At 47.3% G+C, this 20,190-nt stretch overlaps 1 protein-coding gene across 1 annotated transcript in view; it reads left to right on the plus strand.

The window, feature by feature from the left end:
- The window catches only part of LOC119401841 (G1/S-specific cyclin-D2-like), a 58,204-nt gene that overhangs the window by 6,765 nt on the left and 31,249 nt on the right, over nt 1-20,190 (plus strand). The window contains exons 2-3 of the mRNA XM_037668835.2: nt 1,333-1,548; nt 18,893-19,049. Coding sequence (XP_037524763.1) covers nt 1,333-1,548; nt 18,893-19,049 — 373 coding nt within the window. The remainder of the gene's footprint in view (nt 1-1,332; nt 1,549-18,892; nt 19,050-20,190) is intronic.

Below are 20,190 nucleotides of genomic sequence, written 5' to 3' on the forward strand. Positions count from 1 at the left end.
GCCGTCGCCGTCATGCACCGTATATGTATATATATATATATATATATATATATATATATATATATATATATATATATAAGCCCCAAAGAAAAATAATTCAGAAAAATGCTTCCGAAGCGCGAAATTGAACCAGGGACCTCTTGCTCCGCAGCGAGTGGCGCTAACCGCTACGCCACGAAACGCAGATCCTCCACGTAGCTAACGGCGAGCGTTATATACACACCCTTTACCGCTGGACGGATTCAGAGACGGCCGGCGCTTACAAGCGTTTCTTCATTACCAGCGAGATGGCGCTAGGAGAACGACGGGCGCATTTAAAAGTCGTTGGCGAGCTCGCTCGCTTCTTCTTATTGCGCAGGGAGAACCTTGCCCTTCCGCTGTCTGCTCGCGCGGTTTTCTGGTGGTGAGGGGAAGAGGGATGTTTCAACCTTTCACCGTGATGTCTGCGCTCATGTTACGGAGCGTACGAAAGTCACTCGAGCTGTAGGGACGCCGGTAAACGAACAAACAGACGATGAGCGCGAACTATCAACTGTCACAGCTCGACACTTGAAGCACGCTAGTTTCCTTCGCTGCTTCGGCCGCCTTTGCAACAGGAGCGCTGTTCAAACTGAGAGTATCCATTGGCGAGCCTCACTTCGTATAGCATTAGTTTCTTGCTATCGCATTCATTGCTTCGCCCTTGCGGCGAAACTGGAACTTTTTTTTGGCATTTCGGCCGCCATCAAAATGTAGCCGGCAACCGAACCCGCGTCGTCCTCGCGCTTAGCAGTGCGACCACTTGGCCTCCAAGCTACGCCAGCGGGTGATTTAAGGTATCCGGTTTTCGCGCACGTTCGGCTGGAATGGAGAAGAGGGTTTTATTTTACTTATAAATTGCATGGGAAGGTAGGCTACGTTAGAGCTGGCTATCCCATTAACATGACATTAGTATTGCAGAAACACGCAAAAAGACAACTAAAAAGAGTAACAGAATTATGCAGAAGGGCTAGGTACATACATAGAGTACGATCTCTGGCGTTTAAAAACTAAGCAGCGTCCAATACGTGCATTGTGGTCACAAACATTACCCCGGATGGAGTCCGTACAGTTTTCTTAAGCACCTACATATAACGTGAATATGAGATCTTCATTCATTAAGAGCACAATACTATGAAGAGCAGCAGTAATATCAATTTTAAACAGCTCATTAAACCTGTGTCAATTAAAAAATCGCAAAGAGTACTCACTGAGCGTCCTTGATTGTCAGTACATGAGCCATCAACTTGTACCGATGATGGATGACATCAGGGTTGTTCATAGGTATCGTTGCCTGTTACAAAAATTGCGCAGGTGTGCGAGGATCAGGGATGCGAGGACTCTGTGTTCCCGACGGCTATGAACCTCTTCGACCGCTACCTGTCCGTGGCCGTGGTCCAAAAACCTCAGCTTCAACTTCTTGGCTGCGTGTGCCTGCTTCTGGCCACCAAACTGCGACAGACCCGCGCCCTGCCGGTGGACGTGCTCGCATACTTCACCGAAGACTCGGTCACGGTCCAAGACATACAGGTGAGGTTTTTAGCAGCTAAGCTGTTCTTAATCGAACCTTCGCCGGCAGTGTAACGCTGGTCACGTGGTCTTGTGGTGTGGCGAGAGTGATGCTCGGCGGGAAGGAGGGAGGGCTGTGAAGTACCGAGGGAGGCCTGGCGGAAAGGGGGAAAGCAGTGCCTTGCCGAGAGGGGCAGAAGCGAAGCTTAGTGGAAAGGAGGAAACGATGGAAGGTGCGCCAAGAGGGGCGAAAGTGAGGCTCGGCGGAAAGGGCAAATCAGTGATGGTTGCGCCAAGTAGGACGAGGCTGAGGCTCGGTGGAAAGCGCTGCAGAACCCAGCTGTTTGTGAGAAGTAGGTCAGTGGGGGGCTCGGTGGAGTATAAAGGAGAGTGTCAGTTCTTCGGGAGTCATTCGCTTTTTCAGAATGGCCAAGACTATTCGTACTCTCGAGAAAGGGGCCGCCCGACGTCGGCCATAGAAAGGCAATAGCCTGGCGAAAGGGAGCCGTCGTCTTCGCTGTTTCGACGGCTTTCACGGAGTGGCGCTGGCTGGATATTTTTTGGTTGATCTTTTTAAGGCGAGAGCTTGCCTTTGCATACACGCCCCGCGGTTTGTAAACGGTTGGTTGGCCTATCGTGTTTTGATGCATACTGCACCGGCCCCCTATTGTGTCCACTCGCGCAATGAGCTGCAGAAAAGTGTATTTCGTGTTGAAAAGCGATAAGCGCACTAAGACACGGAAAACGAAAAGTAACTCACAGAACGCTTGTTTGTGTCTTCCCCCAACCAAGCGCATTTCAATATAATCGTATTTGCTCTCCTCAAGCCATTACTACTGACTCGCACAATATCAGCTGTGTCTAACGTAGGCAGGTGCTGAATAAATTATAGCTAATACCAGCTTGTGTTGGATAAGGGATGGCTAAAGGTGACTGGTGTTGGCTGACTGATGCCCAATGTTGCCTTCGTGCATTTAAATGATTTCTAATGCTGACTCGTGCTCAGTGCAGGGTGCCTCCTAACATTCTCTATATGTGGCTAAATTATTCGCAACTTTATGTAGTACTGCCTTAACAGTAAATTATTACTAGTGTTGACTAGCATTAACTAACCTATGTGACAGTTGCAATTTTGTCTTTACTCAATATCAGCCGAATTATTGAGTTGCCTACGAAATTTCTTCATCCGTCAGCATTAGGCCTATCAAAGAGGTAAATGCTACATGTGCGTGATCGCGGTGAAGCCATTTCGAGGTGGTGTTTACGTATAGCAGAGATTTTTTTTTTAATTATACGTAAGCCTACCCTTAGGCATCGTAATTCATGGTATCAAAAATACGCGTGCAAATTCGCTTCGTGTATAAAGTCTAACACTGAACGGCGGTCGAGGTCGGGTGGTCGGCTAGGCCTGAGGCCTGCTGCAAGGAGGTGGCGAAGACGGCTTAATTATAGGGCTGTGCAAGTTCACAACAAGTGTGTGGCAGTCACATCGCGGATTGGGGCGTCACAAAATGGGCATGATGTACCATATGGGCCGCGGTAGATATCAAGAGGTAAATGTCCATGAAGACATCGGAAGTGCAATTAAGTCTGACCACGTGCATTGATTCCAGTATTCTCATCGGAAGTAAAATGTAGACCGGAAGTAGGTTAAGCATAGACCAGAAATGATGTCATTGAAAAGGGGTTGGGGGGGGGGGCAGAGAGTAGGCCGAGATATAAGGTAGGCCTAACAGAGTTGCAGACGTCCCCCGCTAGTCGACGCAACGTACGTCTTCTGCGAGACCGTCGTTATAGATCACTTTCACAGTTGACGCTGTCCAAGGGACTGTTCGCGCCGCTTCCTCGTTTAAACTACGTCGCGAACGCTTTCCAACACCGCGGTATTCCACGTGTCCGGCAGTCGCGCCTCTCACTGAACGCGAGAAGAAACGCGTGACGGCGTGTGTTGAAGGCTTTGACCGTTGACGGAACAATGGACAGACTGACCCGGCACCCGTCTGGACAGTCCGTCTGTGTCTAGGTTTCTTGTCTCCCGCGTATGCAGCTTCGTCTGGCGTTGCCCTACTAACCTTTGTTCACTACTGTATGCTTTACTTTTCGTCTGTGGCGACGAGCGTCCGTCTGGGCCTGCGTCGTGTGCTTTACTTTCCCTTTTTTTCTCTATGCAGTTTTGTGACTGTCTGCTTACCGTCTCCTCCACTTTTCGTCCTTTTAGTGCGTTAGCAATATGTGTGAAGGTCGACCTATAGACTGTGGCTGGCCTTTCTCCTACTTACTCGCGAAATTAGCAGCATCCCGGGCTTAAAATAGATGCCAAAATTACAGTGAAACCTCGGTGATACGAATCTCGCGGGGTTACCAAAAATATTCGTATCATCCGAAATTCGTATCACCAGCAAACATGGAAAATTAGTATGCGACAAAAGAAAGCATACGTTTTGATTCAGTGTTTCCCAGGGCCGCAGCGACGTCATGAACAGCTCTGAATGATTGCCCGTAGAGTTTTTAGACGTGAACGATCATACGTGTACTCGTAAATGTACGGTGCATGCGCGCGTGTGTAATTAATGAACCAGGCCAGATGTGTTAATTGTGCCCCGTGACCGCTAGTAGCCCCTTCCTAATCTTACGACGCTTTTCTGCATGACACCAGAGTACTGCGCCGAAAGTGACTTAAGAAGCGCTCTGCACACGACAGATAGAGGCCAAGCTCCTTCGCCCAGGCCGTCCGCTTCGACTCTTGGGGTCTTCGTCCACCTTTAATGAGACTTCATGACGGACCCGCAGCCTAAGTTTCAGTCTTGTTTCATATAGAACGTCTGATTCCGAGGACATGGCTTGCATCGACGTGGCAGGCACGTGTTACTGCTGCCTCGAGCATAGGAGCACCCGTCAACGCGTCGAAAAAAAAAATCACAGCATATCCACGGAGTGAATTATGATGAGTGGGCGAAGCTGCGGAGGTTCATCGGTAAACCGTGAATCTTCGGTGAATTCTGCCCAGTACATCATCACCGACGTGAGATCGGGCTCGTTTATACTAAAGGTTCGATGAGTTATGACGACTTGCAGCTCACTTTAATTTTACATGTACGCTGTGAATTTTCATTGTTTAGAAAACCATTGCTTTAGAAAACATCTGGCGTCTTTCGTTAAGCAGCTGGCGTCTTTTCGTTTTGCTTTAGAAACATCTGGCGTTCATTCGTTTTGCTTTTACAAAAACATCTGGCGTCTTTCGTTGGTTTATTTCATCAATCAACGGCGTTTTGAACAAAATTTTTATTGTTTAATCACGCACAGGAGAAATCTCACCAGGCACTACCTTGGAGGTAAACAATGGCTGCTAATGGGAATGAGAGACAGAAGAAGTCGGCTTTTAGCTAACACTTACGCTTCTACTTCTACTAACGTTTCCTACTGGAACATGCCAATGGCTGCTAATGGGGTATGAGAGACAGAAGAATTCGGCTTTTAGTTAACGCGCACGCTGCGAATTTTTTATTGTTCAACAACGCACAGGAAAAATCTCCCACCGGCACCACCTTGGAGGTCAAAGCGTAAGACTGGTTACGCACTACGTCTACTACGACTACGACTACGAGGGACGAACGGGTGCCGCCTTAAGGAGCTTCGCCCCTAAAGAAACGCGACGTCAACGTCATGTGTAATCTAAACGCGAAGGCGCCTAAAGGCCTATAAGTTTCGCGCTCACATTCTGGGAGGCAACGAGGCACCGTTGATGGTCACGCAGCGCGCATACCCGCGCTCGCGCGTGACTACCGCGTCTTCCGCGACAGCGCGGGCAGCACCTGTTCGTACCTGTGCGCTAGCGTACGTTCGTATCAAACGTCGCGGGGTGCAAATCGGTTCGCAACAACCGTACTCCAATACATTGCAGACCAATGGGCCTTGGCCGGGACCACAGATAAATTCGTATGACCCCAAAATTCGTACGAGCCGTGATCGTATCACCGAGGTTTTACTGTATTCCTAAAAAGTAATTAAATTACAGAATTACATTTCTAGAATTGTTAAATTACATTGCAAGTTACACACAACCTAATGAAGACAAGGAAAGGATAGGGAATAATATTTGTAGTCTTTAACTGCAGCGTAGAAATTGTGGTATGAATTTAAAGAACTTAATAGTAATAATAATTGTGGGGGTTTTACGTTTGAAAACCACGATATGACCATGAAGCACGCCGTAGTGGAGGGCTCCAGAAATTTTTCACCATACGGTGCTCTTTAGCATGCACCTAAATCCAGGCACGCGGGCCTCTAGCATTTAGCCTGCTTCTAAATGTAGAGGAATTGAAGTCGACGAAAAGACAACTTGCCTCCGGTATGAACCGAACGTACAACCTGTTGGTTTCTTTGGGTTGTGGGTATCGAACAAAACGAGGCATTTGACAATTCCCCTTCTCTTTCATTACTAATTATAGCTGGTCGAAATTAATGCCACTACGTTACTATTACTTTTGAAATGTAATGAAAACACTTCGAAACTCCTTCAATTAAAGGTTATCACACATGCACTGACTCATGTACACTTTGTTTACAGCGCATGCGCGTTGATATCCAAGAGATCTTTATTGCATCTGGTACTCGAAGTGAGCGTCAGAAAGCTGTCCTCGTTTAAAGGACAGTGTCCTTCGCCAGAAAAGGTCGCTCCGCCAACGTGTATGAGGGAAAATTAACTTGCCGTTGTTTTTTGTTCTATTTTTTGGACAATTCTTTACGTAGTAGCAGAGGCGGACGTGTCATACATTAGTCAAAACTTATTGGGAAAGGAATGAGTAAGTTTCTTGATACCACGTTTGTAGTAATTCATTAGCATAGTTAATTACCAGCCCACAAGAGCAATTCATTACATTGCTCTTTGCAGCAAGTAGTTTAAATGCTGTAAATTGATAACTGCCAAGTGTGGCACTTACACGCATGTTTCCAGCCCTCTTCGCTAACGTTGGCTACTGCGGGATTGTGTTGGCTGCTAACGCGATAGTGTTAAAGAGCTCGTTTTGCAAAAATTCCGATGTTGGGGTCGGCGTCGTTAGTTGCGAGCGAAAAATCAGCTTTGTCCGTGAGTGAAAAATTGAGGAAGATGCAAATAAAATAAAAATGAAAAATGTTTGGTTCGAGTGAGAATCCAACCCAGGCCTCCTGGGTGGCAAGCAGGTGTTCTACCACAGAGCCACGCCATTGCTTGAAACTGCTTCGGAAAAAAAAAAACACACTCTATGAATGTCACGTAGAATATTACATGCTTAACGCATGTAATATTTCGTGGCAGAAGCGTAGAATCGCGCCAAGCGTCAAAACATGTGAATTTCGCAAAGAGTCGGTGTTTTAAAGGCCGACCCCTTACAAAACGCTCAGACATATTTACTCATCATCATCAGCAAAAAGCATCAACAAAGTGATCAGGCGCATAGGTCCGCGTGTTGCCTTACGGACGCGTAGTGGGCCCTTCGCTGATTCTCAAAATGAAGAATTACGGCGTAGTGGGCACTGTGCAACTGTACTTGCAGTAGACATTCTAGGGTAGTTTGAAACGGCCAATTTTTACGGGCACAGACGTTCGTTTCTGAGGCCTGCACCGAAAACCGAAGCGAGGCTAGCAGTTGAGAAGGCTATGCGCACGGGGCCCGACTACGCTGTCGCGTTCTACTCTTGTCAAGCGTCCTGCAAGTATTTAAGGTCACTGATCGTACCGTACTTACAGGCATATTACCGTGACTGCTGACTCACGTTGGCTGGTATTGGCTTCAGTGGGATAGGGTTAGCTAGACTTGGCTAATGGCTTGCTCTCGCAATCACCGTTATCGTGGTTTAAGGTAATTCTAACGTATTAATTGCGCATTTACTACTAAAACGCAACTTTATCTTTTTCTTCGTCCGCTTGTTCTATGACCTGACGTTTTTTTGTTTTTTTTTTCTTTATTTCCGGTTGTACATCACACAAACGGGGACAACAGAATTATGTTACAAGACACCACAAGCATGTAGGCAAACATATACAGTCAAGCACCGGATAACCAACACTGTGATTTAAAATTCCTTTATAGTAAGCAGGGTGCTCTACCCTAGCCAACCATGAAGCCCCGCTTTCTCGAGGTAGAATAAACGAAAGAAAACGTTTTTTTGTTCTATTTCATTTGGCTTGATGTATCGCCTACGCTTCGCTGTTAAATCATGCTCATTATTTTGCCGATGTTTTTTCAACGCTTCTTTAGCTGGAGTGAAGAAACATTCGTAGTTTAACTCGCACGTCTGAGGTCAATGCCTTTCCGTTCCATCTGGCCAGGACCGGCGATGTCATTCTTGAACGAAAAAAAAAAAGAAGCGTCACCTAGCTGATTTCGTATTCCACGAGATGGTAGCGCCGTCTCGTCCACTTAATGGGCGCGCGCTTGTGTATGGCCAAAACTGCCGACGGCAACCTGGTTGCCTGTGCCTCTCTAGATAGTCCTTGATGTTCGCTCCTCCAGACAAACCTTTACAAATGACCTCTTCCGCTGCACACTTATCTGCAGTGTGTAGCGTTCACCGTTATTTCGCGAAAGTCTCTTCACCCCATCGACGGAAGTCGATGGGGTGAACGGGACTGCGAGCTTACGGGGTGTATAGGATCTCGGTAGAGATAAGAGGGCACTTCGCGTGACATCCCCATTCGTCAGCCCTGTAGGCCTATTAGCCGCCGATTATTCAAATCAGGTGTCTTCCGATCGGAAAGCAGATAGGGTGTGTGTGTGTTGGCGGCCATTGTGCTTCATTCATTCGAGTTGCATGCACACTTCTTGAATGTTCATTTTTTCATAGATGGTCGGTCCACAACGTGTCAGATGTGCATTCTGTTGCCAGTGTTATCAGAGAGTTTCAGTTCGACGTGAGCGTGATTGCGGGGGGGGGGGGTTCAGGGGTTACCGTGCCGCGAGCGTTCCTTGCGGAGAGTGAGTTTTAGTATAGCGGGATAGCGTTTTCGATATAAGGATAGCTTACACACACACAAAAAAAAATGGTGCGGTCTGGTCTCGTCAGGACACGTCTTACTTTTGTTTCATATGAAGTGGGATGGGCAGGATAACGGATATGGTTTTTCGTCCACTGCGTAACGCCACACTACCCATGCAATCCTCCTGTTCACCCACATTTCATTACACGTAGTTTTGCCATCAGCAAAACTACGCGAAAGGTGCAACAAATCACTTTTCGATGCTACTGCTGCCAAACTTCTGTATGAGATATTTCTGTGCGCGCCAGGTGGTTAAAACGGAAAGTTTGTAATTGTGTATTTTGCCTTTATGTAGCTGTAGGTACAAACCGCTGTCGTGTGTAATAATTTTTATATCTTGAACGGTGTTAGCTGTAGACCAATGAAACGCCCTTAAGGGAGTATTAATGAGAACCTTGGCATCCTTGGCATTATTGTCTGTTGGTTCTCATTATGTCTAACAAAAAAAAAACTAGCCTTAAAATTCCCCTTCTTTCCTTTCTTGAAGGTGTAGAAATATTTAGAGTGTAACCGTTGACGACGTCATTTGAGCTTTGCGTCAGCGGAAGTCCTGCCATCTCACTCGCTTCCGACCATCAACAAGGCCATGAGCGGCAATGTCAAGATCGCGCGCGAAGCCCGTAAACCACAGCTCTCAGCGCATGAGCGTCAAATTTCCCCACCTGCAAGCACTTCACGACTGCCCCCTGCACTCTCCTTGGGGTCACGATTCTCCGCTGAGTGCCTTCGAGCCAGACTACAAAACACAATCGACTTTTATTTTTGTCTGACGTATCGTACTTCTGCGTACACGTCGGTGCCTGCGTCGCCGAACGTGTTGTTCCTTTGCTACAAATAGAAATGTTTGGCGAGGATTGAGATATTCCTAACACAATGCTACATTGTGTTGCTGGTTCCGTGATTGAATGGATTCCTCCTTCTTCCCGTGCTCGTGGGTGTATCAACAAAGCTGTTCTTAGCGTAGGCTCGAAGAAAAGCCAGCGAAACCACAGGACACGAGAAAAAATGCAGGCGCACCCAACGCTTGCGTCCGGCGTTGTGTGCGTTCTGGCTTCTTTCTCGTGTCCCGTGGTTTTGCTGGCTCTTCTTCAAGTAACATGAACCAACTGGCTCAGAGCTCAGATATCGACTCATTAGCATAGGCTTGCAAAGGCTCTCATAATGGAGGATTACGGCAGCGCCTCGTTGGTCGATTCCATGGAAAACGAGCTTCCCAATGGATGCAAAAAGTTAAACGAAGCGATGACGTGCGTCTCACAACAGCCTACCTTTGGTCCCCGCCTTTCCGAGAATATAGAGGTGGGATGTAAACAATTCTGAAAATGAAGCATCAGGCATCCTCAGCAGTCATTACCGTCAAAAGCCTCCTTGGCCATAATCCCTGCCATGGGCAGGGATTGTGGCCAAGGAGGCTTTTTTTTTATGGCCAAGGAGGGACTATGGTCGGCAGAGGGGTGCAAAAGGGGTCCCCCCCTCAAACCACATCTGCGCTTGCCCCCCACCCAAGCTACACCAGATCTCCCCCCTTGCGGCTTCGACACGAGTACGCTTGGGCTCGCGCTCCTGTTCGCCGCGACAGCCAGTCAGTCTGGTCCGGGTCTTCTACCAGTACAGGTGCTCTTATATTTGCTTCGGTGTTCTCTCAGAGGGCTCCTGCCGACCACTGGCCTTGATCCTGCATTTGGCGCCCGACGTGGGGCTTTTTGATGTGTCTGTGTGCTGTAGATGGGGATGCCTGAAGCAATCACATTGGGGAAGACAAATCCGATGACGCGGACCGTCGCAGACACCTCCGCATCTCTCTTCCGGCGCTTCAAGAAAACAAGAAAAAAAAAGCTTTTGAAGGATAATCTCAAAACCTGCTGTGCTTCACAGCAGGTTTCGAGATGATCCTTCAAAAGCATTTTTTTCTTGTTTTTTTTTTTTTTTTGAACCGCCGGAAGACAGATTCGGAGGTGTCTGCGACGGTCCGTGTAATCGGATTTGTCTTCCCCAATCGTGATTGCCGTATATATATCCGTTGTTTTTCACACCTGCCGAGGTTCGAGATTGAGCGTAGACAAAACGCCGCCATATGGTCTGAAGCACAGCTGTCGTCCCGGCGACATTTTATTTTCCCCAGAAAAACAACGCCGCTCTGAAGTATAACTAACTTTTCTATGGCTGGATACCTGTTTTACCTTTTCGTCTTGTCAGAACTACAATACAGAGTTCCTTCAGAGTCATCAAAAGGCTGTATACGTTTGTTGCCGGAAGCTCCAGTTGTGTGTGTGTGTGTGTGTGTGTGTGTGTGTGTGTGTGTGTGTGTGTGTGTGTGTGTGTGTGTGTGTGTGTTGTGTGTGTGTGTGTGTGTGTGTGTGTGTGTGTGTGTGTGTGTGTGTGTGTGTGTGTGAGTGTGCGTGTGTGTACGTGTGCGTGTGTGTGAGAGAGAGAGAGGGAGTGTATGTGCGTTAGTTTGTATGTACCACTGATGTGACGACACCTCTTCTTCGTTTACCTCAGAGACTCGCACTGCTCGCCATATTTGTTTTTGCTTTGCCCTGTTGACTCCCACCACTACTGCTTTGTCGACAATTTCTAATACGAGAACAGAAAAATGGTTTTCTACATGCACATGCACAGTAATCCCACTAGTCTCTTTTACATCCTTCAAAACATCTTAGCGGCCATACCTCCTGCAGTTTTAGTCTGTCTTCGGACGACGCTGCCTGTTAGTTCATTGTGCTCGCGAAAGTCAAGGAAAGCGCATTGGCAGCGACACTCTCAAATTCTAAACTCTCACGGGCCCCGCCTCTCTCCCTCGTTCTCATGGAGAGTTGCTCACACTTACAACAACCTTGTCCTTGTTATTAATTCAATGTGGACGGCCCCTACACACTACTGGGCCAAATCGCTAAATAGCGGGTGGTTTTACAACTGTGTTATTGCCTATAGGACGCTGTCCTGCATTCTCGTTAAAGTGATCTTGAACCACTTTTCTAAGTAATCACCGAATGACCACAGTATCGGAATTGAATGCCTCGGGGATCGATTGCAGCAAAAATTTCTCGAATTCGCCAAGAACAAGCGGAGTTACAGGGTTTTATGGCACTCTAAGCGCTTTCTCCTCCCTCTCGTTCCGACGAGCACGCTCGAAGCTACACAGGGAGGAATGGCAAGGAGCGAAGAAATTAGGTCAGCGTGCGGCATGACCTTGAGCGCCTGTGATGAAACGCAATCGCTCCCTCCCGCTGTGATTCTTGTGCACGAGTGTGGTTCACTGTGTAATGTTAGCACCCTATGAAGCTCGGCATGGGTACGTGGCCGCACCCCGTGGTAAGGAACGCATCTGATCCAAACGCCGTTCTTTGTTATAGCCAATAGCATGCTGCAATAGCATCTGTTGCAATAGAAATGGCATCTGTTGGACGACGTCAAACGGCTGGCGGGCGCCCCGCCCACCGAAAAGGGTGAGGATGAACCTCTGTATGAAGAGAGCGCGCTTGAAGAAACGTTAACTTCGCGCTCCGCTTCTAAACTCTCCTTCCCCTGCACGACTGCAAGATTTGGCTGAGATGTTCGTAGCAGTGTCTGCTTTCCGCAGGGTGTATTTTCTCAGCAAATCCTAGGGGTGGTTCATGACCCCTTTAATGGAGTACTGGAGTACTGACGACGTGAATTTTAGAAATTTGCTTGTCGTTGCTCTAAACAAATAAAGGGGACGCTCATAGCATTCATCCAAGAGCACTGTAAGAGGAAAGTGTGAACGATAAAAAGCGCGTTCATGTAATCTCCTTTATGTGTTTGGCGGTAGCTCAGTGGGCTAAACGCCCGCAAGCCGTCGTCACGGACCGAGAGGTCGTGGGTTCGATTCCTGTCAACGGAACTTCTTTTATAGTTTTTTCTTTGCCATCTGATGGCGTTCATTTTGCTGACGTATTTCCGTCACGGAAATACGTCATAAATGTCTTGGTGGACCCCGGCATAAAACACTTTCGTGTTAAAAAATTATGGAGGCGACCCGAATCCTTTACCTAGGTGGCTGGTACTGGCACTCATGTGTGGACGTTCGTGTGGCCTGGTGTGTTCCTTGGGTTAAGTCTGTTTTGCCGCGCCGCCGAAGCATATCTTAGAGGCCATGTGGAAAGAAGCGCGTGGTTGAGATAGGCTCCGCCAGGTGGCGCAACGATAACAGTTCTTCACAATCCTTCAGTGAGCTCAATTAATTAATTTTGTTAATTGCCGCGACAGATAATTGGCCCTTATCTGAAGTAATTAATGTTACTCTCCGATATCTTATGTATATCCACTATGACTCTTAACCTGAACCAGAACCATCGATTTCTATTATTTAGAAGACTTTTTTTTCCTCTGAATATTCGGAAAACCGGAAGTAAGTGCTCGACCGGAAGTGCTTGAAAGAGAAGGCAGAGTGCCACTCGATCCTCGTGCCACTGAAAAACACCGGTGTCGAGAGGCCTAAATACAGAGTCGTGGTACCTCGGAACCTATTGAATTAATTTTGGATACTGCTATGCCTTAAAATAATTGTGGAAGCTTCGCACTCGTGGTGCCAAGCCTGAAGGAAAAGCGCAGCTGGATGGCCTTCCTTGTTTCTCTTTATATTATTTCTATCTTTCTTCTATTTCTCTCTCTTTCTCTATGTTTTTTCTATTCCTTTCTTTTTCTCTCTCTCTCTCTCTATGTCTTTCTCTGTCTCGCTTTTTCTATCTTTATCCCTTTGTTTCTCTTTCTTTCTCTTTCTGTCTTGCTGTGTTTTTTTTTTCAATCTTTTTTTGTGTCTGTTTCTATCTCTTTCTGTCTACTTCTTTCTCTTCAGGTATTGCTCTCTGTTATTTCTATACCATTTTCTTATTTCTTTCTCATTTTCGCTCTTTCTGTGTACATCTCCCTTTTATTTCTCTCTACTTTCCCCCTGTCTTTTTCTTTCAATCGCTTTCTTTCTCTACCTCTGTATCACGTGCTCCACATCTGCGAGCAGAGTTTTCGTTTAACGCTCGCACTAGCTGCTGTACTCGGTAGTGGGGCTTGCCCAATTCCTGTGGCGCATACCCGCCCGTGGTTTTCTGCGGACACCCAAGTTTTTTTTCGGCCGGCTAAAACTGCTCCGCCTTTAAGAAAAACAAAAAAAAAAACACTTTCGGTCTCGACATCGAGCGGCGGTTACGCAGTGACCTGAATACACGTTCTGACGTAGGTCTAAGTCACGTGGGGAGAGCAACTCGTGACGTATGCTAGCAGCAGCTTTGTCGTCTGCTGTCATTTGCACGTTGTGCACGTAGAAAGCGACGAGTGAATTGTCTACCGACAGCGATTTCGCCATTTAGGCCGCATGCAGGACGCAGAGTTCGCAAACCCGGCAAAACTGTGGTGACTCGTGAAAATATCCATTGCGCTGGGGCCCGATTGCAGATGCTACGCGATAAAAACTTTGAAATCAAACTAAAATATTTCATACGCGTTCCCTGGGTACTGCGTGCGTTTTCTAAGTCCGGTGACTCGCCTTCGAGTCGTCTTAAGCGAATGCAGAGGGAGCAGTTTGACTTTTTCTTCAGGCAACTTGCATATCACATTTAATGTGCTGTAGTTCGAGTTGAACTACGTGTGGAGTTGCATTTGCAAAATCTTCTTCAAGGGTCCTGCCGTTTAACAGTATCCTATCTACTACCGAAGCAGTCAATATTATCGCGAGCATATTTCTCCCCTGTCCTAACTATAGTTCATTATATGCTATATTTGACGTCGTTCCGATGTTTGCGAATTCGTTGAACGTCAGTACCGCATGTCACTGCAAGAAAAAAGAAGTCGACGTCTTTTTAAATGCCACTGAACTCAGTTCGCGCGTCGCAGCTACGAGAGGCAAAGGGGAATGCTTCGGTTGAAATTTAAATAATGAAAAATCACAGTTTCACCGCAAGGGCGAAGCAATGAATGCGATAGCAACATAATGTAATGTTATACGAAGTAAGGCTGGCAGCGAACTCTTTTGGATTCGATGTCGCATAACTCTACGAAACGCTGGTGTAGGAGAATGTGGCCGCTTCAGGAAGAGGTGCGGATTTCGCACGCTCTCTATGCATTGAGAGCGTAGCACGTAGAAGGGTATACGAAACGTCCACTGATGCCTGCCCAGATAGCGCGCGCGCAAGCAGTCGTGACCGCGCCCTTGGAATCAGAGTTCACATTAGCTGCTCGAGCGAAGCAGCACCCCCTTCCCCTTTCTTCGGCGTCCCTACATGCTCCTTTAGACTGGTGGGGCGTTTCCTCTCTTCTTGAGCTGCAATCGACGGCACGCCTCGCACACAGGAGATGTTATCGCATGCGCCCTCCGAGCGACGGAGATGGCCGATCCGACTCGTTTGATCTCTGCTTGAGCCGCGCGCGTCGCCCCCGCTCGCGCGCTCTTACCCGCGGGTAAAATATACTTAACGCGGGGGGATGTTATCGATTTGTACTTTATACGGAACATGACGGCGACGCCGACGGCAAAAATCCGTCGAGGGTGTCCATATAGTTGCAATCGCAATAATACTAACAGAACCACGGTATTGTGACGCGCCCCGTAGAAGGCGACTTCGGGTCAATTTTGTCCAGGATTTATTTGTCTCTGGCCCGACTATTAAAAAGTCGTTTACAGCTTTAGAATAAATATAAGCTCAGCCCACAGCAATCGCCATGGTGTGCTAAAAGAATTTCTGCGAAAAGAGGAAAATATCTAATTACCATTCGGTTATTTTCGTGACGTCATGCACTTTTGCGTGTTGAAGGTAATCAAATTATTTCGCGTAGACATGTTTGTGTCGCCGTTTTTAGATGGAAGACTTGAAACTTCTGTCATCTGTACTTAGTTAAGGGTAATTTTTAGCGAGAAAAGACAGATCTGCTTTTTTTAAATGCCTAGCAATTAAATGAGCAGGGAGACGTTACTTGCGTTTCGAACGAAAACTACCTGGTACGCCTCTGTGATCGAGGTGGCGGACAAGCGCACCGTGCTTTTTTAGGTGGAGTTTATATGTAGGTATACTATAGGAATCGTAGCTGTTTTCGCATTTCGTTTCCGTCGATGTGCGGCCGTGGTGGTCAGGATTCGAACCCGCGGCCTCGCGCTTAGCAGCGAGTCCCCTTATCACTAAGCCGCCGCGGCGTATTCCTATAGTCACATCAGTGACCACCGCCACTCAGCTGGCAAAACTTCATTCCACGCGGAATTCATACACATGCGACATTGTCTCAATTTTATTAGAAAGTTATTATTGTCTCACACTTCGCAAAAAGCACCGCTTAGCTATCGCGCTGGGCTTCAGCGAACTCTAGATGTACAGTACGGTCCACTGTCACATGGAACACTCGAATGAGCACCTTTCATATTGCTAGCCCTCTAGCAGCTAGTGGATAGGGAAACATTGTTAATACACTGCGCTAGTCTGTCAAAAGAAGTCAGAACTGTCAAACACCAGTAATCTTATGAAAATCTAAGCTACTATGCTTTTGCAAGAGAGCGAAATCCAAACATGTCACGAGCGCAAGTGTTCCCATTAACAGTTGACCTGTCTGTACCTCCCACATCATGTGACAAAAGTTGGAGGTTCGGCTCCGCGCGGCTTCTGTAAGGCTAATAATAATACCAGTTGTTGAGGCTCGACTACCCAGAATCACGATATGATTATGAGGGACGCTGTAGCACCGGATTGTGAGGCACCGGAAAATTTGACCACCTGGGGTTCTTTAACGTGCACCTCCACGTACACGGGCCTCTAGCATTTCGCCTCCATTGAAATGCCGCCGCCGCGGCCGGGATTTGATCCCGCGACCTTCGGGTCAGCAGTCGAGCAGTATAACCACTATACCACCGCGGCGGGTGTCTTCCACAAGGCTGTGTTCTTCTCCCCTACTGTCACACTTGAATATTGTATTACGTGCAATTGAACGATAAAACAAATTAATTTCCTCGTGTCTACCTTGACTTGCATTGTCTCTTGACAGCTTCGTACGCTTTTTTTTTTAATTATACATTTAGATACATATGTACGCGTGGCTGCACGCGCTCGTCTATTATTTGGGCGCTGAGTGTTAAAGTGCCTGCCGTGTCGTGTGTCGTTGGCGCTAAGAGACATTCCAGCGGAGTCGCTATCCACGCGTTCGTCGCCCATCTGACGCCCGCGGTGTCAGCCGTTGGCGCCAGGGCGTCGCCTGCTTCAATGGCGCCGCGTCGAGCCTTGCGCGAAGAGAAGCCGCGTGCACACAAAGGGCACGCGGTTTCTTTAAATCGTGTCGTCGAGAATCGAGCCTGTCCTTTTCTTTATTTCTCAAAGCTTGACCTGTCGATTCAAGGAGCGTGTGTTCGTGTGGGCTAGTTGGTAAGACATTATTATGAGAATCTAAACTGCGCTTGGGACGAGGCACCAGAGTTCGTCCTGTCTACTTCTACTCTGGTGTCTCGCCACAAGCGCAGATTTTCTGGGTATAATGACGTGTAGATGTTTCACATGACACGTTTCACCGTGAAACGTCGACACGTCGATGTTTCACGACTCTGTGTGAAGACAGTCTTTTCCAGGGACTCTTCCACCGGAGCACATGGTCAGGATAATCTTCATCCTAAACCTTATCCTCAACTCGTCCTGATCATGTCGATGGCCAGGATGATCATCACCCTGAACCTTATTTTCACATTATCTTGACATCATCCTGATCATTTCTCTGCTGAGGATGGTCCATTGTAAATGCAGCGCAAAAGTGGAGATGCAAGAACACCGGAATGTAAGAACACGAAGGTAAGGACATACAGGAAGTTAATGTCCTTCCTGTATGTCCTTGCCTTCGTGTCACCACCTCAAATATGGTCAGGATGATCCTTATCCCGAGCCTTATCGTCAACTCATCCTGATCATCTCGACGACAAGGATGATCCTCATCTTAAATCTCATATTCACCTTGTCTTTGCCTTATTCTCATCACAACCCCAGATGCTCTACGACGGACTAATCATCTCCACAACTCATAAATGACAAATACGTGAAACCTCATGGCTTGAATGAAATCTGTACTTTAACAACAATAAGCATTCTCTCTTTTTTTAACCATGTTATTGAAACGCTTTTCCTGCGCTGCACTGGGCAAATATAGATTTTGGTGAAACGCTTATGCACACTATACACCTTATACCTTTATTTCATTGGAACATCGGTCTCTGAATGAAGCCTTGGTGCCTTTGACGTTGTCATGACGTGCGGATTTCTGGTGTCATGTAACAATGTAATGACGTTGCTGATCAAATGTAAATGAGAATGGCGTGCCTTAGCTCATTCTTCCTTTGAGAAGCTGCTGTGTGCAGCGTGTTTATCATGACGCATGCGCCACCTGGGTGCTGAAACCGAAACTGCGTCGCAGAGACAAGTGTCAATGGTAAATTATTCAGTTTCCTTTGACGCTAACCGGTATCTTTAGTTCCTGTTCTTTAGAGAGGGGCTTCGACCTTCAAGGAAATAAGCATTAAAATGTCGATATTGTTAGTCCGATTCATCTACGCACGTCCGCCTAGCTATTAGGCCTATGGTGTCTCCTGATCTGGCTAATGCTTCGTTGCGTTCATTGGATTCAGGCACTGAGCACAATGTATAAAATTTAGCCTCATGGTCGTGTGAGTTCGAGAGCTCTTGAGTGGCAAGATATTTATGAATTTGAACTTACTTTCCCCAAAGACACGCAAATGCATGCGAAGGATCCGGGGTCTAAGCAACATGGTTTCATACATAAATGCCAGTAGAGACAAGTATGTGCACAACAGTAAAACTCACAGGGTCCCTTATGCGTTCGCCTAAGACGACTCAAAGACGAAAGCCATGTTCTTCTTTTCCGTCTGAGTCGATGTATTGATCCTCCCCGCCTCCCTCCGAAAGCTTCCTGCGCCTAACGTGGTTTTGCACTGCCTCCAGGATCGGAGGCATTGCAATCTTTCTACACCTCGCCGGGTTTTGCACTACCTCCGTAATCGGCCCACGTTTCACCAAGCGACGAGATGGCGTCAGGATGCCATCGCAAATTTTGACGATCTTTGACGTCATGATGACGCCGTATGGTGGCGTCATCACGTGATTATTTTTTGCATCACTTGTGTTGACACCGCTGACGCGGGACGCCGACGTTCAATTTTCGCTTTTTCTATCGAAAATTCTCATATGACACATATGCCTCGCATCCAATAATCTCGTGTGAACACATATGAATCATATGTGTTCTCGTATGATAATACGAGATTATTGGATATCTGTCATATGAGATTTTTCGATATGCATCTAAGGCTTTTGCCTTTATATCACAGTTTTTTTTTTCTTTTTATGTACGCAGGCCTGTGAGCTGCAAGTCCTCAACCGTCTGAAGTGGGACGTGGCCTCGGTGGTAGCCAATGACTTCGTTGATCACTTAGTCGCCATTTTGGGACTAGCCGACTGCGGCGACACCGTGCGGAGGCATGCGAACACCTTCATCGCACTCTGCGCCACCGGTGAGTGACAGACCTACAGAAGTCCATACTGCGCTACAATGCGTAAGCTAGTCGGACCATCTCATGCAGCTATAAAAAAAAAATAGTTTACTCAACACCATTACAGCTTGTTGTCTATGTATATGCAACATTACCATTGAATCGCAATGGAATGATGACAGTGTTCCTCTGATTACAGTGGTAACCTACGTTAACTAACACGTGCCATTGTTGAAACAACACGAACCGTCATTCAGCAAGCATATGCTTGCACTGACCGGCATTTGCTAATTGTAACCAAACATTGCCGTTGATTAAGGGACGTTTACCCAGCAACCGTTGCTAACCGTTGTGGGTACTACGCGATAAAATACGGTAGGGCTCCGGTAGCGTAATAGTGAACGTGCTACGCCTCCGCACCCATCACAAAGCGAGGGTGGTTACGCTAAGTGATGCTCTTGCACGGGAAAACTAGCGGGGAGCATGACGTCATGCTGCTAGCTTGTGGCAAGCCAGCCCCCTCTGAAGCCGTCCATGGCCATTCTGCGCGGTGACCCATAGTGGCCCTCTGGTAATCAAGCCGTCTCAACGTGGTTGCCAGGCCACTGAGGTTCATAGTAACCTTTAGGAATCCCCAGTAGCGGCACGGTCACTTTTCGATTAGATTGGAGGGAAGAACCTGTGGGTCATGCTAAGGGTGCCCACCGAAGAACGCCATCTTGTCACAAACAAACTTGTGTTTTCGAACTGTCAACTGTTCTCGCGATGAAAAATGGCAGACAACTCGATCAGTGGACTAAGATTGAATGAAGACGGCGTTGCCTTTAAATGTGTGGATAGATAACGGTTAGTTGACAGTTAGTTAGCCAATGCTATTGAAGAGATATCAGTGCTGCGATTATCGAGTAAATGTGGGGGTTACGTTTTGTCACATGCATCGTCGACATCACGGATATACGCCATTACAAAAGCGGGGTGAAAGAAGCCCAGGATTAAGAACATTGTCTTTCAAAACCGAAGGCTGTGGCCTTTTACCTATCAAGTGGTGTGGACTAGCGGTGCCTCGGACGCGACCAGGTGCTTCATGCTAATTTCCACGTCATAGTAGCATAAGCTGCGCAAACGGGACCGAGGCTTATAGAGAACGGGGTGTAGGAAGTTC

This window comes from Rhipicephalus sanguineus, chromosome 8 (assembly GCF_013339695.2).
Source record: "Rhipicephalus sanguineus isolate Rsan-2018 chromosome 8, BIME_Rsan_1.4, whole genome shotgun sequence".
Lineage (NCBI taxonomy): Eukaryota > Metazoa > Arthropoda > Arachnida > Ixodida > Ixodidae > Rhipicephalus > Rhipicephalus sanguineus.